The sequence below is a fragment of the Ornithorhynchus anatinus genome, chromosome 2 (assembly GCF_004115215.2).
Source record: "Ornithorhynchus anatinus isolate Pmale09 chromosome 2, mOrnAna1.pri.v4, whole genome shotgun sequence".
In the NCBI taxonomy this organism is placed as follows: domain Eukaryota; kingdom Metazoa; phylum Chordata; class Mammalia; order Monotremata; family Ornithorhynchidae; genus Ornithorhynchus; species Ornithorhynchus anatinus.
The window spans coordinates 47,128,710-47,155,774 of record NC_041729.1 but is presented as its reverse complement, the minus strand read 5'-3'; the positions used below and the strand labels follow the sequence as shown (position 1 = coordinate 47,155,774).

Genomic DNA, 27,065 nt, shown 5'->3' with positions numbered 1-27,065 from the left:
GGAACAGACCGGGAGCAGAGACGGCGGCCAGTTCCTGTCCCCGGCTGAGTCTCTTCCTCCAGGTTCGGCTCCGGCCCAGACGAAGGGCGCTGGGAGACCCAGAGCAGGGCCAGTTGAGATTGGAAGAGCTGAAAGTCCTTTACTTCGCCACTCTTCTACCTGGCTTCAAGGCAAAGAGGGGCCCTGAGCCAGCTGGTTCTGAGTCAATTAGAGTCCATGTGGTGTCCATCTTAGAGTCGGCTAAGGTAACGGTGACAGAAGGAAAGAAGGAAAGAGTTGTCCTTCTGGGACCTTTGGAGATGGAGATGCTCAAAGCATTAACTCCACTGCACCAGTGGGAGCTCAGATTCTTCAGGGACCAGCAAGAAGGAATCGTTTTGACCTTTCGTCCCATTTCTCCACACTATCTCATCGTGCCTTCCCCAAGTCCCCACACCCCAGTACCCTCCTCGATCCCCCGTTTTAACCATTCGACATTCCTGACGCACTCTCCAACCGCCCAGAACTTCCCCTCACTCCTCCAGGCTGCTCTGTGTCCTGATTCTTTTAGCTACGCCTCAACTCCAATCTATTGTGCTGCTCCACACCCTGACTTCCTATGCCAATCTCTCCAGCTGTTCCCTGATCCTTGTGTGACATCCCTAGCTCTGCATCTTCCCTCCAACCCCTTTCAACTCTCTAAACCCCATATTAATACCACCCCGATTTCATTTTAACAACCCCATCAGAACATTTTTCTTTTTCCTTACCATCAATGCCTTCAGCCAGACCACCACTCTCTCCACCTTCAAAGCCTTATTAAGGTCTCCTCTCCTCCAAGAAGCCTTCCCTGATTAAGTCCTCTTTTCCCTGGCTCTTTCTCTCTTCTGTCTTGTCTATGCTCTTGTATCTGTACCCTTTGGGCATTTGGCATTCACCTCACCCTCAACCTCACAGAACTTATATGCATAGCCATAAATAATTTATTTATATTCATGTCTGTCTCCCCCTCTGGACTGTTTGCTCATTGTGGGCAGGGAACGGGACTATCGACTCATATGAACTTATGTGCATATCCATAAATAATTTATTTATATTCATGTCTGTCTCCCCCTCTGGACTGCTTGCTCATTGTGGGCAGGGAACGGGACTATCAACCCTATTGTATTATCAGAATACAATCAACCCTGTCTCCCAAGAGTTTAGTACAGTGCTCTGCACAAAGTAAGTGCTCAGTAAATAACACTGATTGATTATTTCTCCGCGAGGCCCTAACTATTACTCATACAGGCATCGTCACCAACATATCCCGGCTCAGCCGCTTGTCAGCTGGGTGACTTTGGGCAAGTCACTTAACTTCTCTGTGCCTCGGTTACTCGGCTGTAAAATGGGGATTAAGACTGTGAGCCCCATGTGGGACAATCTGATCGCCTTGTATCCTCTCCAGCGCTTAGAACAGTGTTTTGCACATAGTAAATGCTTAACAAATGCCATCATTATTATTATATTTATTGTGTGTACTATATTCTACTGTATGCCAAGTGCTCTACCTGCAAAATCAGAAGTACAGCCTGCAATCCCTGGTTGTGGCTTCTTTCCGCCCCTTTCCCAGGTGTTCCATCTCCCTCTCGGTCAGCCAATCATATTCGCTGAGCACTTACTATGTGCAGAGCACTGTACTAAGCGCTTGGGAGAGCACAATGTAACAGTAAACAGACACATTTCCTGCCCACAGTGAACTTCCAGTCTAGAGGGGGAGACAGACATTAATATAAATAAATCAATTACAGCCTCCTCAGCCTCCATCTCATCCGTGGCCCTCCCTGTCTTCCTTCTCTGAACACAGCGCTTCCTTTGGACTTGCTTGAAGGCTCTGGTTTTTGAAGTTGTGCCACTGCTTCTTGAAATGGCTAATTTTTTCTGTAGCTAGAATAGTCAATGAAAAAATAATTCCTTTGGAAACGTGAAGAACTTTTCTAATTAAGGGCTCCATCCAAACCAGCCGTGTCTTCGTAGGCAAAATTCTCCTTGTTAAAAATGGTGTTGGTGGGTGATGAATGACTTTTTAAAGGAGTTGCTGGAAGCTTATATAAATGTGTCCCAAAGAATAAGAGAACAATTGTCATTTTTAACATTTTCCCAGAAATAATTTCCACCCTGTTCTACTGAAACCGAAGCACTCATATTTGAGTTAGCCGTACTTTGGCCACAAAAGTGATTCTGCTTCCAGGGCCTTTAGAGCAGGAGATGTAGAAGAATACTAAAAAATTAATTTGATATAGATATAACTTTCTGTTCTGAAAAATGATACCACTGAGGTTAAAATAGGAATTCCATATCTGTTGACATTTACCTTCAGAATAATTGAAGAGAAGACTGTATAGAAAAGCCAAAGTGATATGATTGGCCTTTGCTTTGTAGTTAGTTATTGTATGTGTGTGTATATATACACATATGTGTGTGTGCGCGTGTGTTTATAGGTCAGTAGCAGACTTTACCTTGAATAACTTCATTTTTAATCCTCTGGTTTTATACAGCTGCATATGTGGAGCCACAGACCTTCTTTCGTTCCATGAACAGAAAGATGAAGAAGGATGCTAATGTAGCTGTAGTTAAGAAGAAAGTATGAGTTTAATCCCAGTTTTATGTGTAAAACTTAGACTGGTATAATGACAATGACTCCACAACTATAATGTAAACAAAAGAGATGTTATTTGCATCTTTTGCATTTTCATAAAGGGCTGTTTTCCTTCGCATTTTTAGCCGTTCTCTTGAGGCAGGTTCCATTGTCCTCGGCTGCCTTCAGTTTTGCCAACGGTGTCCGTTCTCATCTGGCCAATAGGGATAATTTTGCATGGATGGCTGCCTTCTTTCTTTCACTCTCCCCCAAACCACCAAGATTCACTGTGCAGTTAATAAGCCAATCAAGCTTTTCAAACCCTTTTTGCTGCCCATTTCTCTCCCGTGCCTCAGCATTTTGCATATTTAGTTTGATCACCCCAGGTTTAAAAGAAAATTTCCATTTATAAAAGTCATAAAAAGCGATCACGTGCAATGATCGTTGGTTTAAAATGCACTGGACCATGATCTGGAAATTTTCAAACCAGTGAATGGCTTTGTTAGTTTTCATTTTATTAAGTGAAAGTGTCCGTGGCCTAGTGTCAGGAGTATATTTTTCAATATGGATAATCTCATTTTTTAAATGATATTGAAGTGCTTAATATGTGCCAGGCACTATACGAAACTCTCGGGTAGATACAATCTAACCATATTGGACACAATGCCAAGCATTGTTCTAAGCACTGGGGTAGATACAAGTTAATCAGGTTGGACACAATCCCTGTCCCACATGAGGCTCATATTCTTAATCCCCGTTTAACAGATGAAGTAAATGAGGCCCGACATGGGGCTCACCATCCTAATCCCCATTTTCAGAAGAGGTAACAAAAGCACAGATAAGTTAAGTGACTTGCCCAAGGTCACACAGCAAACAAGTGGTTGAGCCGGAATGCAGCGTGGCTCAGTGGAACGAGCACGGGCTTGGGAGTCAGAGGTCACGCGTTCGAATCCCGGCTCTGCCACCCGTCAGCTGTGTGACTGTGGGCAAGTCACTTAACTTCTCTGTGCCCCAGTTACCTCATCTGTAAAATGGGGATTAAGACTGAGCCTCACGTAGGACAACCTGATTACCCTGTATCTACCCCAGTGCTTAGAACAGTGCTCTGCACATAGTAAGCGCTTAACAAATACCAACATTATTATTTAATTCCCAGGCCCGTTCTCTAGTCAGTAGACCGCGCTGCTTCTGTTTGCCTTAAAATTATAGAGTATAAATGGGCAGGGATCGTCTCTATCTGTTGCCGAATTGTACATTCCAAGCGCTTAGTACGGTGCTCTGCACATAGTAAGCGCTCAATAAATACTATTGAATGAATGAGTAAAAGGAATAGTCCTGGGATATTCTGTGCAATTTTCCCCTTTCCTTCGCCAGTTTTGTACCTATCCGCGAGCTATTCTAGGCATTACCAGGGAGGGAAATTCCACCACCCTTCTTTGCCACCCAGTTCGATAATTTTACAGTTGTACTCTTGAGCGGTCCATCGAGTTTAGTTGACAGGATGGCTCACTGCAAACCCTCACCACGTTTGCAAAAACAGCCCCAAGCCGTATCCTGATACCCACCTTTCTCCTCTTAATGATTGATGTTTTGGCTATACACACCCTAAATGGCAAGGGGCCAGAAAAGGTGTGCTCTGTTATTTTCGTGGGCCAAGTACACAAGGGATTCTCAGTGTGACACTCATAACATCACTAGGAAAATTCGTCACTAATAATTGTGGTGCTCGTTAAGCAGTTGCTATGTACTAGGCACCCCGAGGTAGATAGACTGTAAACTTGTTGTGGGCAGGGAACATGTCTACCAACTCTGTTGAACTGCACTCTCCCAAGCATTTAGTACACAGTGCTTAGTATACAGTAAGTGCTCTATAAATTCATTCAATAGTATTTAGTGAGCGCTTACTATGTGCAGAGCACTGTACTGAGCGCTTGGAATGGACAATTCGGTAACAGATAGAGACAGTCCCTGCCCTTTGACGGGCTTACAGTCTAATCAATGCGGCATTTGTTAAGCGCTTACTATGTGCCGAGCACTGTTCTAAGCGCTGGGGTAGACACGGGGGAATCAGGTTGTCCCACGTGAGTCTCACGGTTAAACCCCATTTTACAGTTGAGGTAACTGAGGCACAGAGAAGTGAAGTGACTTGCCCAGAGTCACGCAGCTGCCAAGTGGCAGAGCCGGGATTCGAACCCATGACCTCTGACTCCCAAGCCCAGGCTCTTTCCACTGAGCCATGCTGCTTCTCTAATGCCACTGACTGATACTGTGCGATCAGATTAGACACAGTCCCTGGCCCACATAGGGCTCACTATCTAAGGGGGAGAGAGAACAGACATCTAATCTACATCTTAGAGAAGAGAAACTGAGGCACAGAGATGTTAAGTGATTCACTTCGGGTCACACAACGAGCAAGTAGCGGAGCTGGGATTGGCACCTAAGGTTTCTGACTCTTAGGCCCATTTCTATTAGGTCACGCTGCTTCTCTACTATTAAATTCCTGTCCCATAGTGAACACTCATTTCGTCTTATGCTCTTCTTGGTGTGACATTAGATTGTAAGTTCTTCCTTGGGCACAGATCTTGTCTTTTTTTTTTTTTACAGTTACCTTCCATGCTATGCAGCCATTTCCTAGAATATTACAGTGCAGGGATAGAAACTAGCCGGACATCGGGGTCAGTGTAGGAAAAAAAAAAATTACCTTTGTGTAGGTGAAGCTTTTTCTCACCTCTTGCCTTCTCCAGGCTAAATGGTCTCAATCTGTCTAAGGCTTCTCAAAAAGTAATTCTCATTTTCTGCTTCGTCCATTCCTTTCATTTCTCCCATTTGATAAGCCCTCCAGTTTCTCAGTGGCTCTTGTGACAGAGCTCCTAGAGAAGCAGCGTGGCTCAGGGGAAAGAGCATGGGCTTTGGAGTCCGAGGTCATGAGTTCGAATCCCAGCTCTGCCACTTGTCAACTGTGTGACCGTGGGCAAGTCACTTCTCTGTGCCTCAGTTACCTCATCTGTAAAATGGGGATGAAGACTGTGAGCCCCACGTGGGACAACCTGATTCCCCTGTGTCTACCCCAGCGCTTAGAACAGTGCTCTGCACATAGTAAGCGCTTGACAAATGCCAACATTATTAGTCAGAGCACTGTAGATTTTGCTTGGTTCTGAATTTACTTACTCAGATTGCCTCTCATCTCCCACACACCTAAGCAGACCAAACTCTTAAGCTATTAAGTGTCATACTTGTGTCTGATGTAAAATTCCATTCCTCTGATTAAGACTGTAAGCTTGCTGTGGGCAGGCAATGTGTCTATTATATTGGACTCTCCCAAGTGCTTAGTACAGTGCTCTGCACACAGTACACTCTCAATAAACGCAATTGACTGACTAACCAAAGAGAATTGCATTGAAATAAGGCCAGACTCATTTGCAGAAAGATACACACAAAGTTCCGATGGTAAATTGCTGCCTTCCCTAACCTTCTATCCCAAGGGACAGAACTCTTGAAATAAATAATTAAAATTCCGAATGTCGCTGAAGCAGAGACAGAGTTTAGAAGAAAAAGGAAAATGATTCTATAGCTTAGGCCCAAAATAAAGAACAGTGGTGTCTTCATGTTGTTCCAAGACACTGGATCCGAAGTAACTGAGGTAAATATGAAAATGGTGCTTTGAAGTTTAGGGGATAGCACACCACTGTGACCCCTTCCTTATTCCGAGCTGTACGAGGAGATGGGAAAGGCTTTTACTTTTGGTATTTTATGAGCAATTAAGCGGGCTTTAACTCTAATAGTCACAATTAATTGCAGGGTAAACTATTAGAGGATTGTGCATCATTGTTCAAGTTTGGCTATTAGGCTAGATTATTCTCAGTGTTTTGCAACTGTGGATTTCCATCTCGGTATGCGCTAGAGGAAAGAGTGATTCAGAAGCAGTTAAATATTGTCGTCGTGTTTGTTCTTTCTGCTAGCGAGCAATGTAGAAGAAGGATAGCGTTATTTTGAGAAGCAAGAGAGGTTGAAATGGCAGGTCTCCTCAATCCTTTTCTAGGGTTTGATGTGGGCGGCTTCACCTGATTCTGCAGTTCTCTAATTTCTTCTTTTATTTCTTGAAGTGCGAACCCCTGGGATTATGGGGGTAAAATCAGTATTTGCGAGGAGGTTTCCTTAATCTAGCGAAACAAGTCACTTATTTTATTTTTATATTGTACTCTCCCAAGTGCTTAGTTCAGTCCTTTGCACACAGTAAGCTCTCAATAAATGCGAATGAATGAATCAAAGAATGAATTTTTAAAAGTGGACATTTCAAAGCAGTGATAAACTGATAAAGCTATGGCTATAGCACTGCATTGTGAAATGAAGTCGTCATTGAATGGAAAAATCCAGTTGGCTACAAGACAAAGGTGACAGGAATATACATGCCCTTTTTGACAGAATTTGGTTCTCCAGTTATGATTCAACAATCAGATGGACTATCCACCTAAACCTCCCACTTTGACGCTGCATAGAGGAACGAGAGAACCTATTGGGTCTGCCGGTTGTCAAAGGCTGTGACTCCCCAGCCAGGATGGTTCGGCTGTATTGTTTTTACAAGATGTTCTTCCCCTCGACTCTATTTATTGCCACTGTTCTCGTCTGTCCGTCTCCCCCGATTAGACCGTAAGCCCGTCAAACGGCAGGGACTGTCTCTATCCGTTGCCGACTTGTTCATTCCAAGCGCTTAGTACAGTGCTCTGCACATAGTAAGCGCTCAATAAATACTATTGAATGAATTGAATGAATAATTCAGCCCCGGTTGCTGAATTCTCCGGAGCTGCTGCCTCCATTTTCAAAGGATCTCCTCTCCCCATCTCCTGTTTCTCATTCCCACCTCTCCTAAACACACCTACTCTGTGGCTATAAAAGTCTCTCCATTCTGTTCCGACTCGTGGACTGCGTTGAGGCCTTCTGTCATAGCTGCCATCTAAATTCACCTAACACCCTGTCTACGTGGACAGCTTGCTTTTGGAAATTCTGGTCGCTAGGTTAATGTAAAACCTCTCCAGTGAAACGCTGGAGCGATGAAACATTGTTCTGGAAACCCCAGTATGGCCTCCTCTCCTCTTCTCAGTAGCAGGAATATGGCACCAGACCCAGAAGGAAATAAGCAATGCCATACAGAGTCAGACCAATGGGCCATCCAGTCCAGGATCCTCTTACCCTTCCTAGGCCTCAGTTTCTTCATCTGTAAAATGGGATAACATGTTTGTTCTTCCTCTGCTGTGTGACCTTGGGCAAGCCACTTAACTTCTCTGTGCCTCAGTTAATTTATCCGGAAAATGGGGATTAAGACTGGGAGCCCCAAGTGGGACAACCTGATTACGTTGTATTTACCCCAGTGCGTAGAACAGTGCTTGGCACATAGTAAGTGCTTAACAAATGCAATTATTCTTATTACCATTATTATCATTATTGTGAGCCTGAGTGTGGAAGGGGACCGTGTTTACCCCAGTGCTTAGTACAGTGCTTGACCCGTAGTCACTGCTTAATGAGAAGTATCGTCATCCAGACCGATCTTGAACCCATTGATATTTTCAATATGCACGATGTCCTCTAGTAATGAATTCCATATTCTTACTATTAGCTGTGTGAATAGTGTTTTCTGCTGCCTATTTCAGTGATTATCTCTTAGTCCTGGTGGTCTAAGCTGTAATCCTGGGTTTGTCTCATCCAAACCTTTCTTGCAAGCAGGTTATTTGTGATTTTTGTAACCTTCAGTTGTACCTTTCTCTGCCTTTATCTTTTCAGAGACTGAAAAAATGTCAATTTTTTCAGCCTATCCTCGGGAAGCTGCTTGATCCCACTGATGATTTTGCTCGCCCTTCTTTGTATCTTCTCCAGCATGATTATGTTCTTCCTAAGAGGTGGCTAGAAGTGCACCCGGCATTTCAGATGTGCTACACCATGGGTTTTTGGGGTTTTTTTATATTGTTGCAGGAGTGGTGTTCATTGAGCCCCCTCTGGGTACAGAGCATTGTACTTTGTGCTTGAGAAGTATAGAAAAGAGAACTGATGTACTTCCTGCCCACAGGTAGCCTACACAGGCATAAAAATATTTACAAATAAAATAAAATAAAATAATTTAATGGACCATTAAATAAACTGAGATACATGACTGCCTGGGATGAGTATAAGCGAGTGCGTTAAGTGCTGAAGATGTCTGCTAAATTTGAACGAACAGGGGTGTTGGAAACTGAGTAGACTTTTGAAGGATACGAAATTTTAGAAGAGTGCTTTATTGAGAGGAGCGTTGTGGGACTCGAAGAGGAAAGGAATTCCACTGATCCTAAATTTGAATAGACAGTCGAAAATGAAGTCAGTCCTCAGTTTACAAGTCCTAGGGTCGTCTCTGAAATCCTTTGTATAAATGGAAGGGAGTTGTATTTTGGACCTGCTGGAACTCCATTACAGTAAACTTTTTGCCAGGAATTCCCCAACTTCCTTCAGAATTCTGGGGTCAGCGCCATCCCGGATGAGTGATTTGTTTATTCTAAAACATCCTAGGTACTTACCTCAATTTAATCCAGTTTATTTATAAAGGTATCATTCTGGCCCCCATATTGAATTCTAGTGATTATTTCCTGAGAACAAACCCATATCTAACAAGTCACCCGTGCCAGACTTTCACACAGAGTACAGTTTCTAAACGGAGAGTTTGGCTACTGACATCAAAGGACAAAGCCAAGAGGTTGAGGAGGATCCCGATAGTGAGGAGTTTATAAAGCTCCTTGCATGGACCTGGGAGTCAGAAGGACCCGGGTCCTAATCCCGGCTCCGCCGCTTGTCTGCTGTGTGACCTCGGGCGAGTCATTTAACTGCTCGGTGCCTCACTTGCCTCGTCCGTAAAGTGGGGATTAAGACTGGTCCAGGGCTGTCGATGTTATCCTGTTCCCTACGGGGTGCAGGGACAGAGAAAAGTCTTCTCTAATTTAACATAGCCCTGGGGCAGAGTTGGGCTCCCCAGTGCTTAGAACAGTGCATAGTAAGCACTTAAATGCCATCATTATTATTAAGAGGTGGAGATGGATGTGGTTGAGCTTTCAATATTTACATCAGAAACGGAAAGAGAAGTCGCTGGAATCAAGCAGAAACTGGCTGGAACTCAGCAGCTCCCCTCTTGAGTATAAGCTCATTGTGGGCAGGGAAGGCGTCTGTTTATTGTTACATTGTACTCTCCCAAGCGCTTAGTAATAATAATAATGTTGGTATTTAAGTGCTTACTATGTGCAGAGCACTGTTCTAAGCGCTGGGGTAGACACAGGGGAATCAGGTTGTCCCACGTGAGGCTCACAGTCTTAATCCCCATTTTACAGCTTAGGGAACTGAGGCACGGAGAAGTGATGTGACTTGCCCTAGGTCACACAGCTGACAAGTGGCAGAGCCGGAATTCGAACCCTTGACCTCTGACTTTCAAGCCTGTGCTCTTTACAACTGAGCCACACTGCTAGTATAGTGCTCTGCACACAGTAAGCGCTCAGTAAATATGACTGAATGAATTGAATGAGTGAATCTTCATATCTGATAGTTATGCTCCCCCACCTTCAAAGCTTTAATAAAATCACATTTCCTCCAAGAGGCCTCCCCAGACTAAGGCATTGTTTCCTCTTCTCCCACGTCCTTTTGTGTCCCCCTGACATGCTCCCGTTGTTCATCCCCACTCCCAGCCCACAGCGCTTCTGTACATAGCTGTGTGTCCGTTTACTGTTGTATCGTAGTCTTCCAAGCGCTTGGTACAGTGCTCTGCACACAGTAAGTGCTCAATAAATATGATCGAAGGAATAGCTGTAATTTTATTTATATTAATGTCTATCTCCTCCTCTAGATGGTAAGCTCGTTGTGGACAGGGAATTTGTCTGTTGTATTATTGTATTGTCTCCAAAGTGGTTAGAACAGTGCTCTGCACAGAATAAGCACTCAAATTTTATTGACTGACTCCACTAAAAGAAAATTCCCTTGAAATGGGTGTGTTTTTTTTGTTTTGTTTCGTTTTGATGATATTTGCTAGCACTTACAGTGTGCTCAGCACTGTACTAAGCGCTGTGGTAGATACAGATTAGTCCGGTTGGACACAGTCCCTGTTCTAAATTGGGCTCACAGTCTTAATCCCCATTTTACAGATGACATAACCGAGGGACAGGGAAGTGAAGTGACCTGCCCAGGCTCACGCAGCCAAGTGGCGGATCCGGGATCGGAACCCAGATCCTTCTGACTCCCAGATCCGTGGTCTATCCACTAGGCCATGCCGCTTCTCTGGGCTGTTCTGGCTTAGTGGGACTAAAGGAGGGTGGGACTTCGCCTTCTGACCCCACCCGCGGTGGGCCCCCGTTGCCTGCTTTCTCTTTGGTCACCTGCCCCACCCCAAAACCCCCTCACCATCGAGGGTGGTAGCCCTTACTGGAGTTCTGTTGATCAAATATTTTTTTTTTTCTTTCAGCACTGCTCGAAACCTTTTCTCTGCCTGGATTAGTGAGATAGTAATAGTAGTGATGATGATATTGATCAAGCACTTCCTCTGTGTCCAACCACTCTGCTAAGCAGTTGATTGCATCTGAGGTAATCAGGTTAGACACGGTATCTGCCCCACACAGGGCTCAGAAGGCGAACTGGTTTTGAAATCCCATTTTATTTATGAGGAGACTGAGGCAAGGGGAAGATAAGTGATTTGTTCAGGGTCAGACAAGTGGTAGAAAACTGGGTTAAGAGACTAAATCTTCTTTCTCCCAGTTCTGTGCTCTTTCCAATGAGCCAAACTACCCATCTTGTAAATTAGACCGTCAGCTCGTTGTGGGCAGGGAAGGTGTCTGTTTATTGTTGTATTTTACTCTCCCAAATGCTTTGTATAGTGCTTCGCGCACTGTAAACGCTCAGTAAATACGATGGAATGAATGAAGGAATAAATGGCCTCAAGCACATCATGGCTAATTGCAAATAGGCTAAAATACTGTTTTTTAATCTTTGTGAATATTCCACCTAAACCATAGAAACATGCGAAGTCTGTTTTTGCCCCATCTCTATTCCTGAAGTCTACAGCATGATCGTGTGGTGTTTAAAGCATTATTTACCCAACATTATTTCTGTCCAATGAATTCACTCTGAATTCAACTCGGAGAACAATTCATCTTGATATTTTGATAATTACTCTGTGCTAAGTCCCAAGAGATTGGAAATAGTCAGAAAGCAAGATAGCGTTCCAATAACTCAAATTTCTGAATGCTCCTTATTATTTCCAAAGTGTAATAGTCTTTCTGCTCTCTCACTCCTGGACTTTGAATCCATTATGTGTGTGATAGGTTTCATTTAGTCTCAGCAATCTGTCTTACTCTGGCTTAACGATCGGGTACCAGAATGAATAGGAATGAAATTCCAAATAACCCGACCCTGTCAATCAATATTTGGGGTTCTTATAGGGCAGCATGCAACACAGTGTAAATCTGAAACAGAAATGCATTTGGGGAACTAATTGCAGCTTAGTGGAAAGACAAACTAGTAATTCTTGTGTTAAGCAGTATTTGATGAAGCAAATGAGTGTGAAAGAGGAGGTATACTTCATAATTTTAGACCTGTAGATTTGGCCCATATTTCTTTGCACATTAGTAAAATGTTATGAAACTCTTTTATGTTGGATCCACACAAATGGTCAGTTTATATATAAAGATTCCAAGTAAGTAGTCCGGTGACTCGCTGGAACAAATTTGCATAATACTGTAATTGGAGTCCTGAGAGAGCCAGTTTTTGTTTTTCTTAAACTGAGAGTTTTAATGAGAACTCTTTATTTGGTTCAGAGTTGGCAGTGGTAATATAACGATGTCATAGTTTCTGAGGGATTCCTGTCTCTTAGATTGTAGGCTTTCTAAGGACCCCTGGCCCACGTCCTACCTCTGGCCCGGAACGCCCTCCCTCCTCAAATCTGCCAAGCAATCTCACTTCCCCCTTCAAAGCCCTACTGAAAGCTCACCTCCTCCAAGAGGCCTTCCCGGACTAAGCCCCCCTTTTCCTCAGTTCCCCCTCCCCTCCGCCTCACCCCGACTCACTCCCTTTGCTCTACCTCCCTCTCCCCGCCCCACAGCACTTGTGGGTATATGTACATATCTATAATTCTATTTGTTTACATTAATGCTTGTTTACTTGTTTTAATGTGTATATATCTGTAATTCTATTTATTTCTATTGATGCCTGTTTACTTGTTTTGATGTCTGTCTTCCCCCTGTTAGACTCTAAGCTTGGTGTGGGCAGGGATTGGTTTTCTTTATTACTGAACTGTACCTTCCAAGCGCTTAGTACAGCACTCTGCACACAGTAAGCGCTCAATAAATACAATTGAATGAATGAATGACAAAGATTGTCTTTTGCTCCTGGTTTACTCTCTTAAGTGCTTAGTACAGGGCTCTGGCCACAACTATTAGAGTGTTAAACTTCTTGTGGGCAGGGAATGTCACTTCATTATTGTGCACTTCCCAAAAAATAATAAATGGAGCTCAATAATGGTAATACTAGTAGGAATTCAATAAATACCATTGATTGACTGATGAAACAACAAGTATATAAGCCATGCTACAATTCTTGTGCGTATCTGTGAGTGTTTAGATAAATAAAAATACCCAGTGAAGATTAAAGAGCACCAATAATTTTTCCTCAGAAATCAATGCACTTAAAAAAAAATAGATTCTCCTAATCAATGACCTTTTAATTGATGTTTGAAAAAGTGTAAAGGACACCACATTAGTGTAGTTTGAATTTGATAGTGTCACCGTTTCCCCGTGTAAAAGGCATATTGGTGGGGTTAAATATTTTCAGTACGGTTCTTAAAATGCTGGACTCTCAGAGATCTTTCAACAAATAGACTCTAGTTGCTATACATTAGGTTGTTCATTTTAATTCTTCATGGAGAATTACAGCTGTCTTCTGTCATGAGTGATGTATTCCCTTCCCTCCGTTCACTGTTGATGGGTGATTGCCTCTGCTCATATTCTATTTTTATTTGACCTGGAGCCAGTTGCATATATTCCAAAAGACAAAAATGGAGCTGGCATGACTTCTGTTCCCCCAAGCTGGCTTGCTGAAATGATTGCTATTTCCCAGTGACTCTTCTACTGAAGATTAAATCCTTTCCATTTTCCCTGATTTATACTGGCTTTCTCAGATTTATTCTTAGTTCACACACTAGACAGCTCCTCATTATTTAACCATGAAAGCAGTGATGCTGTCCTTTCATCAGCCACTTAGAGTGTATTGGAAATCACATTTTGCTTTTTGGAGCGATCATTATGATGCAAAAGAGTTTAGTGTTTCATTTCCAGCAAAAGCTCTTTGTTTTGCAGCTTTCCTGCTGTGTCAAAAAATGTGTGGTTCCTTTCTTTTTATATTCTTAAAACAGGAACTCTCTTGCTTTCTTAATTCTTAAGGCATCAACAAGAAATATAAAAATAAGAAAATCAGAAGCCTCAACAAAGAGAGCAACGTGAATCTCTCCTGAGCGCAGGCCAGTTTGTCCAACCTGGTGATTTCCCGAGAGGGCTTGTCATGCTAATTTACTCAGTCGTATTTACTGAGCGCTTATTAAATGCAGAGCGCTGAATTAAGTGGTTGGGAGAGTACAACACAACAAAAAAAGGGGAACATTCCCTGCTCGCAACGAGCTTGCAGTCAAGAGGACAAGCTAACAGCAAATAATAATTGCAGTAAGGTTAAATGTGGGTAGGACTTTCTATTTTTGCTTCTGTTTCCATTTTCCCAGATGCAAAAGAAAATTTTCATCTCTTTAAAATAAAGAACTGCTGAACCATTAGCCTATACGTTAATGATCGAATAAACTCCATCTCCTTTTTTGTAGGGCAGGTTCAAACCTGGTTTGAACCCTGGCATTTATTAAGGAGGCCTGGAATAGGAAGTAGTATTTTGTCCTTTACTTCTGGCTCGCAAATGTCTCCAAAAGTAGTTGCTCTTTTCCAGGGAGCAGATCAAGAGGATGATATTCCCGAAGTACCTGAAATAATATACTTGGTGTTTAGGGGCAGTGATGTTGATTGAGTCACTCAGTAGCATTTTCAATCCATCAGTAATCAATTGTATTTAGTAGCGTGTGTGCAGAGCCCAGTTCTAAGGGCTTGGGAGAGTACAACATAAAAGAGTTGTTAGGACATTCCATGCCCGCAATGAGTTTATTGTCTTGGCTTACAACCTAGTATCTTTTGGGGTGTCCATATATGGAGCCCTGGCCCAAGCAGATGGGAAAGTACAATAGAGTTAATAGCCCTCCAGGAAGTGTTTCCAATCTGGAGAGACAGGCACTAAAATAAATTACAGGTAGGAGGAAGCAAGATTTTAAAGATATGGACATCAGTGCTACAGATGGGGCAGGGAGGGGCGAGTACCCAAGTCCTTAGGTGATCTGGAAGTAGTGATGTGGCTGGAGCAGGGTATTAGAGATTAGTCTGGGAAGGCCTCCTGGAGGAGATGTGATTTCTAAAGAGTTGTGTTGCTGAATGTGAAGGGGGAAGGAGTTCCAGGCAGGAGGGAGGACTTGAGCAAGAGTTTAGAGGTGAGGGAAGCAAAAACGAAACCCAGTGATTAGCTTGACTTGATCGGAACAAAAGTAATAGGAGAAGAGCGAGTATACGTAGGGAATAGAGTGCTGAGAGAATGCCTTAAAGCCGTCGATGGTCAAGAGTCTCTGCTTTTTTCGGAAAAGAATGGGCGACCATTTGGAGGGTTTTGAGGAGTGGGGAGATGGGGGAAGGACAGTGTTTTTTTTAAAAAATCCAAGCAGCAGAGTGAAGTAAGGGCTGGCAAAGGGGAGTCAAAAGAGGTGAGGAAATTAACGACGAGATGGAAGTAGTAGTCAAAATGAGATATTACTGCTGTCTGGAGAATGTGTAGCGGTAGTTTGAATGGAGAGGACGGAACAGATTCTGGAAATGTTGTAGAGGAAGAACTGACAGGATTGGGTGACAGGCAGCATGTGGGGGTTGAAAGAGGGAGAAGGTGAGGAAGATGCTGAGGTTTTGAGCTTGAAGAGGGAGGAAGAGTGGAGATGTGGTCAACTGTGTTGGAAGAGAGGATTCGGGAGAGAAGATGGGTTCATTTTTTGTTAGGTGTCGGTAAGACATCCGTTTGGAAATAGATGTCTTGTAGGCAAGAGGAAATGCACGATTGCAGATGGAGACATTGATGCCAGTGAGCTAAATTTGAAAGTAACCAATCAATCAGCGGTATTTGCTGAGCACTTACCGTGTGCAGAACAATGTACTAAGCAATTAGGCGAGTACAATGCACTACAACAGGGAGACACAATCCCTGCCCACAAAGAGCTTATTACAGACTAGAGATGATGTGTATATGTTCTGAGCCGACATAAACATTCTACTTTTAATTTAGTATTTTAATAGAACAAATGCACTCTTTTAACTTTATGACTAATATGCCTGCGTGTCTTTTAAGAAATTCAACAGAAACAGTTGATTATGACTTAAAACATATTTCTGGCTATTTGGTATCATGTGTGGTATTTTTGATTTAAAAACGGTGAAGTTGAAATTCCATGAAGCGACAGGATATTTGTCAAGTTTCAAGAAACTGATTATTAAGAAACTGATCTTAACTCACAAGTATGCAAGGAGTTAAATTGCTTTACTAAGAAAGAATGCAAACTACCCTATTGACATTTCATAGTGTTTGCAGAGCAGAGACTGTCTGCTTAGTTAATTTTCTTTCAACTGAAATTTTAATGAGCCCTTTATTACATCACAGACCATCTTTAAATGCTGGGAGTGAGCACATAAAGGTCAATTTTGTCCGGCTGTTGCCTTGTGCCCGGATAGTATTATGTAAATAGCATATATCTGGCATACTCAGGACTAGCCTGCAACTCCAATGGTTATAAAGTTCTGAAAGAAAAGCGTATTGAATCACTATTTGATAGAGTTGTCATTTTAAAATATAAGCTAAGTCTTTGAATTTTGATTCAAAAATGGCAATTTAAACCTGTAAGTTCTTGTTAAAATGATCTTGTTAGTCTCCAGAGGTGGAGATTTGTTGGGGCACTTAATGAGAATGACGATTGCACTTCCAAAGCTAACGTAGAGAATGCAGAATGAATTTTAAATGTGAGTGTGACTGTTCCATTACTTTTTAGTCCTAGGCCACCTGTTCCTCTATCTCTCCTCTTGTCAGAAGAAGGAGCAGCTTTAATAATACAGTCATTCTGGCGGGGTTATCGGGTAAGAATATTAGTAATTTTTTGATAATATTTTGCTTGATGTTGTATCTGTTTGACTGTGAAGCCCCTTGGGAAAATCCTTAGGTACATTCAAAATCAATCACTAGTATTTATTAAGCATTTACTGTATGCAAAGCAACATCCTAAGCTCTTGGGAGAGAACGGTAGTGAGGAGTTGGTTGACACGTTCCCTGCCCACAGTGAGCATACAGTCTAGAGGGGAAGACAGACATTAATACAAATAAATACATTTCAAATATGTACATAAATTCTGTGGGGCTGAGGGAGGGGGGAGTGAAGGGTACAAATCCAAATGCAAGAGTAACGCAGAAGGGAGTGGGAGAAGCAGATATGAGGGCCTAGTCAGGGAAGGCCTCTTGGAGGAGATGTGCCTTTAGTAAGACTTAGAAGGTGGGAAGAGTGATCATCTGTTGGATATAAAGAGGAAGGGTGTTTCAGGCCAGAGACAGGTCATGGGTGAGAAGTCGGCAGTGAGATAGATGAGATCGAGGTATAGTGAGTAGGTTGGCATTAGAAGAGCAAGTGTGCAGGCTGGATTGTAGTAGGAAATTAGGGATACAATAATTAAGGCAGGATAGGACAAGTAGCATAGTAACAGTTTGGATGGAGAGGTAGGGGCAGATATAGCAATGTTGTGAAGGTACAACTGATTATTATTGAATTCTAGAATTCAATATAGAATTCTTTATCATTATTATTATTGTTGAGTGCTCACGGTAAAGGGGAGGCATCATTTTATGCCTTGCAGTCTGTCTTTTTTTTCTGTTAGAGGCTACTTTTTCAGCAGGGAACATGCAACCTCTCCTCTATGGGTAACTTTACTGCAAAACTGTCCCTGTATTCAGCGAAGTCTCTGAATGGGCCACATTTTCGTGACTGCCAGAGGGCCATGAAGCAAGTTGTTGTTTTTGATTCCAGGTCTCCTGTGTTCTCATTTGTTGGAGATACAACCACTTCAACCGGTTGTGTTGGCTCTTTGGGCCAGATGCATTAATGTTAATTTCATGCTGCTTGAAATAAGTTTATAATTAGCATTTAATCGGGTCCTGATATTTATTGCAAGATATCTTGAACTGCTCTGGAATTGCCCAAATACTTGTTTTCGTTTATCAAAAAAAAAAAAAAGTAAAACTAAATGTCAGAGAGTCAAATCAAATTGTGTTCTTTCTCCATTTGGAAAGCACAAAGATCCTGCTCCCCTAAAAAAAACTCTCTCCTTTATGGAACTGAAATTTAGAGTATGTCACACTTGACTGCATCAAGGAGATCATGGGAATGCAGGGGGTCACGTCGGTGACAAATGGCATACCGACTCTATGTCCAAATCAAATAAGATTCTTGGAGGCTTGCGTGCATTAATGGTTTGAACAGAGAAAAGGATAGAAAATCCACTGAATATTTATTTCCAGTTAGAATTCTTATGGCATTTTCTGCTTTCTTTGTTTTCCTTGGGTGTTTTTTTTCTGTATAACCCAGTTGACATAGACCATAGTGATATCAGTAACAGCTGAGTGTCACAAAGCTGATCATTATCCAATAACTTTGTTTGCTGGCTTAGCAACACCTTGTTGCCCATTATTGCTGAAGTAATTTGTGCCTGTGGTGAAGGAAGGCAATGTCTATGTTTCTGCTTTAAAATTTCAAAAGTTTGGAATTTGGCATTCTAAATTCAGATCAGGACAGTGTTAAATGCCATTAGATTTTACTCATTTACACTCATGACTGTTGTCTGTGGCCAAATCAGAGAAATAAATACACATGAAGCAGATTATCAACCCACTGAACAAGAATTCCCTATCGTGCAAATTCAGTTTCTTGAACTGGAACATTGAACAAAGTGAATGGTGATCGCACGTCAAAATGAATACCTTACTGTTACTCATTAACCATGCCACACTCACCATTTAAAATTATCCAACTTCATAAAAAACTCTGACTCAGTAGTGGCACTCTCCTCTCAACCTCCCTGGTGGTGGTGTATTTCTAAACTAGTTAAGGGAAGTCTATTAAAGAGGTAGCAAACTATCGAGAAGACCTAGGTAAGGTGGCCAAAGTTCTGAAAATGGCAGGGCGTGAGGTGCTGGAGAGGCATGAAATTTGAAAAAAAGAGAGAGAGAAGGGTAAATAGGAGCAGAGAGAGAAACAAAGATAGAAAGGAGACAAGAAGAGAAACAGAAGGGAGCAGTGGAAGAACGAAGAGTCGTGAAGCAACATGGCCTAGTGGAAAGACCATGAGCTGGGAGTCAGAGGACCAGGGTTCTTAAATCGACTGTGCCGCTTGCCTGCTGCGTGACCCTGAGCAAGTCACTTAACTTCTCTCTGCCTCAGTTCCCTCATCTATAAAATGCAGATTGGATTTCTGTTCTCCTTCCTCCTTAGACTGTGAGCCCCATGTGGGCCAGGAATTATGTCCCACCTGGATTATTTTATATCTCCCCCAGTGCTTAGTACAGAGCTTGGTACAAAATAAGTGTGTTACAAATACCACTTAATATTAGATGTACGGAACCGAAATAACTGTGGCATTTGTATGCCACTTACGTTGTGCCAAGAACTGTGCTATGTAGTGGAGTAGGTATATAATCAGATTAGTATCTGCCTCACCTGGGGCTGACAGTCTAAGGGGGGAGCAGATTTTTATTTAACCCCCATTTTACAGGTGGTGAAACTGAGGCCTAGAGAAATCAAGTGACCTGCCTAAGGTCACCTGAAAGGCAAGTGGCAGAGCCAGGATTAGAGCCCATAGACCTAGACAAAAACCTGGCAGTCAGACAATTGTATTATTTGAGTGCTTACTATGGGCAGAGCACTGTACTGAGCGCTTGGGAGAGCATGAAATAACAATAAACAGACAAATCCCCTGCCCATAACAAACACAGTCTGGAGGAAGAGGCAGACATTAATATAAAGAAATAAATGACAGATAAGTGCACAAATGCTGTGCAGCTGGAAGTGGGGATGGAGCAAGTCCGGGCAATGTGGAAGGGAGTTCATTCATTCATTCATTCATTCAATAGTATTTATTGAGCACTTACTATGTGCAGAGCACTGTACTAAGCGCTTGGGATGAACAAGTCGGCAACAGATAGAGACAGTCCCTGCCGTTTGACGGGCTTACAGTCTAATCGGGGGAGTTAAATACCATTGATTGAAGTAGAAATTGATAAACTATAGAGAGTTTTACAGATTGTACTGATAAATTCCCCTCACCAAAATAATTTATTGAGTGTCCACAATGCTTGTAATGTTATATTTGGCACTTAGAGATGGTAAAGAAAAAATTAATTTCCAGAGAGGCCCTCCTCTCAGAAGCTCGGAATCTAGGGGGAGGGAGACGCACATAGGAACAATTAATTACTGATCAGTAAAGATAAAAGCCAACATTTTAGAAAATCCTGCTCAGCAAGATTAAAAAGAGCAGTCAAGTTCTCTCTCTCCTCATCCCTTCCTCCCCAGTACAATAAAGAAAAAAAAATAGGGGCACCCCTTCACCCCAACATTCTTTATTAGGGAAGATCTGCCCGCTCTCTGATCTTGGAGGGAGTTGGACTTTGGCAAGATATAATTGGCAGTGTTGTTAGGGTGAGGGTGGAGCCAACCTTTTGGAGCCCCCAGTCAACCTGGTCCTGGAAGTAATAGGTAAATAAAATAGGAATTTTAAATTCATTTTATTTTATTCATTTAATTTTTTTATGGTGTCTGTTAAGTGCTCACTATGTGCCAGGCAGTGTACCAAGCGCTGGGATAGATACAAGATAATCAGGTTGGTCACAGTCCATGTCCCAGATGGGGGTCACGGTCTTAATCCCCATTTTACAGATGAGGTAACTGAGGCACAGAGAAGTGAAGTGATTTGCCCAAGATCAAGCAGCAGACAAGTGGCAGAGCTGGGACTAGAACCCAGGGCCTCTGATTCTCAGGTCCATGCTCTAACCACTAGGCCACGCTGCTTCCTCTGCATTTTTTTCAATAGAAATTTGTTATTATATAGTCCCTTAAGGTAAAATTTCAGCATCTTTCAGTCAACTTTCTTTCCTTGTAAACATAAAAATTTTAATTGTTAGATCCATATCCCATTTGCTGAATTCTGACACTTTTCTCAAGAGAGTTTTTGAAGAAAGCTGTTTTTGAAAATATCTTTTCAATGTCCCCGAAAGTGCAGACTTTTGCCAGTGAGTTCATTTCTTTTGTACGTGTAACATGAATGGAAATTTCAAGTGCCCTTTATTGTGTGTCCCACAGCCTAGTCATAAAGGTCAAATAATCCTCTGCATTATGAGGAAATTTGATCTTTACTTTGACTGTACTTCTTCTGTTAGATTTTCAAGAACTCAAAATAACACATCTTGAGCAGTTCTGGGAAGAGGAAGACTATTCTTGAGCAGCTGCTGGATTTCACAAGCAGAGATGAATTGCTAAATGAAAAGTTGTTTAGGCTGTGTTAGACTTCTAGGGAAGTGGCATTTGGTTGAAATTTTAAGCGTTTGAAAAGTCAGCATTTTGGATAGTAAAACAGAAGACTTGGATGGATTGGGTTTTTGTTTGGGTTTCCCTTTGATTTCAGCAACCCACCTCTTCTGGGTTCAGATCACCAGTGTAATTAAATGGGGAAATACCCTCAATAAGTTGTCAAAAGAAATGTAGAATCATGGGTGGCCAAACTGCTGCTCGTGGCCAAATGTAGCTCTTTTTCACCCTTTGTCCATCTCACCGTGAAAAGTTAGGGTTGAGGTTGACTTGTGGTGAGGGCGGGGATGGGGCTGCTCCAGCCCTTTCGCTGGTGGCAGTGGGCTGGGGGGGGGTGAGGGGTTGGCCCCCAGCCCCCATACCCAGCCCTTATCCCAGCTGTCTCTTTCTTCCCCTCTCCACGCACTCCCCCCCTCACCCAGGAGCACCTGCTCTCCTTTCCAGTAAAAGGGATTTTAAAAAAACAATCAATCTGAGGCTTCCCACCATATGGTTTTTGCCTCTTCAGTTCTTGAGGCGTTGGCCATCTCCGACCTGGGGTTTCAGCAGGAAGGAAGAGCCGACAATAAAATCCAGGGCTTGGGTTTTCCTGTTGAGTACTTTAAGGAAAAGTTTAGCCATTCCTCATTCAGGATTCTTTGTTCTAATTCTACCTCCGATTCTCCTGAACTAGGAAAAAGGATGATTTTTCTCAAGCTTCTAATTGCCCATAGAGATGGTAAATTGCTTTTTTCTAATGATGGTTTTTGAAAGCCCTCTTTTGAGTCCCTTTCTCATACCCAGAGTTCTCAGGAGTGCTTTAGTGCCCTCATCCCAGCGGTGGGGTGAAAAGGCCTCCTTCAGGCACCTCCTTTGTTCTGTGCTTGACATGTGGGCACACTTCCTTCACGAAGAGATTCCCTCCACTTCCTACACAGCTCCTCCTGACTTCCACTTCTTACCATGGAGCGATAACAGAAGGGAGGGAAGCAGCAATGGCCATGTTGGCCAACAGAATTTACCGCAAGTGAGCGCTTAACACCTCACCCCTCACCTCCACCCTCATCCGTCCTGTTTAGGAATGCACCATCTAAATATTCAGTCTAACACCTGAAATGATTGTAATAATAATAGTGGTATTTATGTAAGTGTTTCTATGTACTAAACGTCGTATTGAGCCCCGGGGTAGGTACAAGATAAGCTGGTTGGACGTAGTCCCTCCCTTGTCGGTCTCACAGTCCGAGTAGGAGGAAGAACAGGCATGGAATCCCCATTTTACAGATGAGAAAACTGAGGCCCAGAGACGTTAAGCGACTCGCTCTTACTTTTCCACCCACATCCCTAACTTTCCCATTAGGGACATATTATGGAACACTATGCCATGAATTTATCTAAACCTGTCATGAACCAACTGATATTTTTTGCCTGCCCAAATTTCTGTGGCAAATGAAGTCTTTAGGTTTGCTACCTTCAGAGTGAAGGAGTGTTTCTTTTTGTTTGTTTTAAATTCACTCTCAAGCTTCAGAAGCCGTCCCCTCACCCTCATGCTGGGGAATTTGGCAACCAGCAATTTTCGTGTTCCCTCTGTCGGGCCTAGGAGTCAGAAGGACAGGGGTTCTAATACCAGCCCTACCACGGGTCTGCTATGTGACCTTGGGCAGGTCATTTAACTTCTCCAGGCCTCACTTACCTCATCTGTAAGATGGGGATTTAGACTGTGAGCCCAATTTAGAACAGGAACTGGGTCCAACCTGATTGACTTGTATCTCCCCCAGCACTTAGAACAGTGCTTGACACATAGTAAGCATTTAACAAGTACCATATCCTTCATACTTCTGTTCTTCATCCCTGCTCAGTCTTTGTCTTTACAGACTTCTTTTTGTCTCTGAGGAAGTTTCTCCATTTCCCTGATCATTTTGCTCACCGTTCCCTGTAACGTCTCCAGCTCTAACGAAATCTTAATAAATAATGAGTGATAACATTTGTTAAGCACTTACAGTGTGCAAAGTACTATACGGAGGACTGGCGGGATTACATGAAGCTCAACGAAGAGGGTGGTCACAGTCCCCTAGAGGCTCAGCTCTAGCCGGGTGAGGACAGACGGAAAAAACAATGAGGTTTTTCATGAAGTCTTTTCTGTAGTGTCTCCCCAGTTGCGTGGCAGTTCACCACCTGGAAGTGCTTAGTGTTATATGCAAACTTAAAAATTTCTCCAGCCACGCCCGCTTCCAGATCATTTGTGAATAGACGAAACCAAGTCCTAACACTGATCTCTGGGGCATCCTATCGTTTCTCCTCTGTTATGAAAAGGGGTCCTTTGTTTCCTATCATTTAACTAGTTTTCTATCAACGAGAGAACTTTTCTCTTAATCCCACGGTTATTCAGTTCCTTTCTTTAAAAAAAACTTTGCTATGAAGCCTTGTCAAAGGTCTTTTGATTTTAAGCATATTATGTCCACTGGTTCCCTCCTCTCTGCAAGAAATGTGTCTGTTATATTGTTATATTCTACTCTCCCAAGTGCCTAATACAGTGCTCTGCACACAGTAAGTGCTCAATAAATACGATTGAATGAATGAATGAATTCCGAGGTTCCTTGTTTTGTCCTTGAGCTGCGTAGCAGCAAGCAAGAATCATCCTAGCTTGGCTTAGTGGAAAGAGCCCGGGCTTGGGAGTCAGAGCTTGTGGGTTCTAATCCTGGCTCCGCCACTTGTCAGCTGCGTGACTTTGGGTGAGTCACTTAACTTCTCTGTGCCTCCGTTACCTCATCTGTAAAATGGGGATTAAGACCGTGAGCCCCACATGGGACAACCCGATCTGTATCTACCCCAGCGCTTAGGACGGTTCTTAGCACATAGTAAATGCCTAACAAATACCATCATCATCATTATTATTATTATTCTTTACTCCATTGATGATGGGGATCCGATACACCCCTTGCATTTCCGGCCTGGCCGGTCACATCATCATGGAGTCATCTAATAGGTTTGAATAATCAATCGATCATGTATATCTACCACTTTGTGGAGAGCACTGTACGGGGCACGTGGGAAGTGCAATAGAACAGAGATGGCAGACATGTTGGAAAAATAAAAGGAATACACAGGAACCTTATGAGGAGAATGGGAGGCAGACATAGGAATGTTTAGATCGTGTGAATTATTTCATGCCAAAGATTTTCTTTATTTTGGGTTCTTCACTGTATTGCAGACATTTACTGGCAGGTGCCACAGTGACAGGTTTTGTGTCTGCAAAAGTCAGACATTGTATTGCACAAAAGGAATGTTAAAATAGAGACATCAGATCAAGTTACCGCCTTCTTCTAGTTGAGCTTGCCTTCCTGAGAATTCACATATTAGTTTGTGATATACTTTGCATTTTTCTGGGTTATCTACGCACATTTTACGGGGCTATATTCATCCACTGGTAGGCTTTGGCTCAGTGTTTGTGTCCATGTGCTGCCTCGCTACCAAACTGTCTTCCAAAACCCCAAGATTCAAAGAAGGGTGTATTTTTCATTATTTATTGTAGACATAGTGTTGAAGCCTGGTTTGTCTCTGTTCTGATCAGGGTCATTTTTGAAATGAACACACTATTGAAGATTTCCCCGCTGAAGATAACAGCAGATTGATCTAGGGAACAGAGCAGTTTGCTGGGGATCAGGAGTTCTGGGTTCTAGCCCGTGATCTGGGTGACCTTGGACATGTCACAAAATGGCTCTGGCCTCAGTGTCCCCTTCTGAAAAATGGGGATAAGGCAACATGCCTCTCCTTTCTCCGAAAGGGTGTAATCAAGAAATCGATTGTTTCTCTCACTGTTAATATTTCACACAAACCCCAAGAAAAATAGGAAACCTAGTGAACTTTTAAACAAGTAGATTACCCTCAACTTTGGTTTCACAGTATTTTTAGCCAAGGCATAACATTTTAAAGAACAAAGAAATGTGTTTAAGAATGATATATTGTTGGTATCTCTGACTAGTAAGTGATTCTACTGCTTATTATTAGATAAGAATTATATGTCATTATTAATCCTTGAAGATATGTGGATATTTCTGAAGCATAGGAATGTCATTTTAAAGACTAATGCAGGAATAGCAGCCTTTTTCCTGCCATTGGGTTATAATAATATTTGGGGTTGTACAGCAAGATGTACATTTCATATATCATTTTTAAATGGAGAAGCAGAGAGCTAGGAGTCAGGAGTCCTGAAAAATAATCGCTAATTTGCGAAAGTAGCAAGAAAGCTACTTCCAAAGCTGAGGATGATGTTGGAGTTAGGTGTTGAGAATGACTGGGGTTCTCTTTGACTAATTGGCCGAGGCGAAGCCACTGTATTTGCAGAAACTAAACACGGATGGAGCAGGGAGGAGGAAATGGCCGTGGGATAAGAGCCAGGAGCAAAATTACATAACAGCAGACAAGTCACAGTCATCTCATTTTGAAGACCAAATGAATATGCTTTCGCCTTGAGGAAAGAAAAAATGTGAAAAGATTGAGCAATTTTAAATGAGATTTTCATGCCATTAAATTATTACCAAGAGTGATGGGTTAATTTTTTAAAAGAAATACCAGACACTCTAGACATTCTGATGCGAATCAGAGCATGTTGGAACTTGGCCAATAGCTTTCTAATTAAAGCTACTTCCCCGCATATGGGCACATCCAACCAAAATAGACATTAAAGTTTTAGAACAGAGGAGGACTATAGAGGTCATTCTCGGGGCAATGTTTCTGAATTCAAAATTTCCCTAAAGGTAGTGGCTTGCGTGCCAGATTCTTTCTTTATTTTTTTTCCTGGATTTTCAGGTTCTCCTGAGTGAAACCCTGTATTGTTGACCCTGCAAAAAAAAAAAAAGGCAATTTTTTTCAATAGGCTTCCTTTCCCCTTTTCCGGTGTCCTCAGCTTAGTGGCAAGGGATGGCAGTGTTCCGATGCAGCTGTTTCAGGCTAGGGAGGATGCGTTTCCTCCTTTTGTCCATTTTCATCAGCCATCTTTCTGGCTTTCCTCTCTGGGCTGCTCTTGAACTGTGGGAGCCTGTGCCATTTGCAAATCTCTTCCTTTCTCAGACAGCCTGTTTGCCCCATTATTTGAATAAGTTCTGATATGGTCTTCCCTCCAGGTGACATCTCTGCAAAGGGACACTGACAAGCAATTTGATATGAACCTTTATATGTGGGGCCGTTTAAATTCACCCTCTACTCGATGTGACGGCTTTTTGAACTGGGGAATTTTTCATTTCTTTTTTTTGTCCGTCTCTAACCTTGCTTTACCCCACGAATGGGGTATGCTTTATGCTTTACTTTATGCTTTACTTTACGCTTTACTTTACTTTATGCTTTATTTTATGCTGGGCACTGTACTCAGTGCTTGGGACGGTGCAGAATAGTGAGTAGACTCGATGCTCGGTCTCAAGGAGTTTACAATCTAATTGGGAAGATAAGCATCACAATAAATTACAGATAACAGAAGGTGGTAAGTTAGAGCACGGACCTGGGAGTAAGAAGGTTGTGGGTTCTACTCCCAGGTCCACCATATGTCTGCTGGGTGACCTTGGGCAAGTCTCTTAACTTCTCCGGGCCTCAGTTGCCTCATAAGTAAAATGGGGATTAAGACTACAAGTCCCATGTGGGACAGGGACTTCGTCCAACCCGATTTGCTTGTATCCACTCCAGTGCCTAGTACAGTGTCTGGCATACAATAAATACTTAGCAAATATCAGAATTATTATTATTATCACTTACGTGCTTAGGGGCTACAGA

General features: G+C 42.5%; 1 protein-coding gene across 3 annotated transcripts in view; it reads left to right on the top strand.

Annotated features, from left to right (window-relative positions):
- Positions 1 to 27,065, top strand: part of IQCK (IQ motif containing K) — a 104,264-nt gene that overhangs the window by 31,905 nt on the left and 45,294 nt on the right. For all 3 annotated transcript variants that reach the window (XM_029054238.2, XM_029054223.2, XM_029054231.2), the window contains exon 7: positions 16,755 to 16,839. In XM_029054238.2, the coding sequence (XP_028910071.1) occupies positions 16,755 to 16,839 (85 nt within the window). The remainder of the gene's footprint in view (positions 1 to 16,754; positions 16,840 to 27,065) is intronic.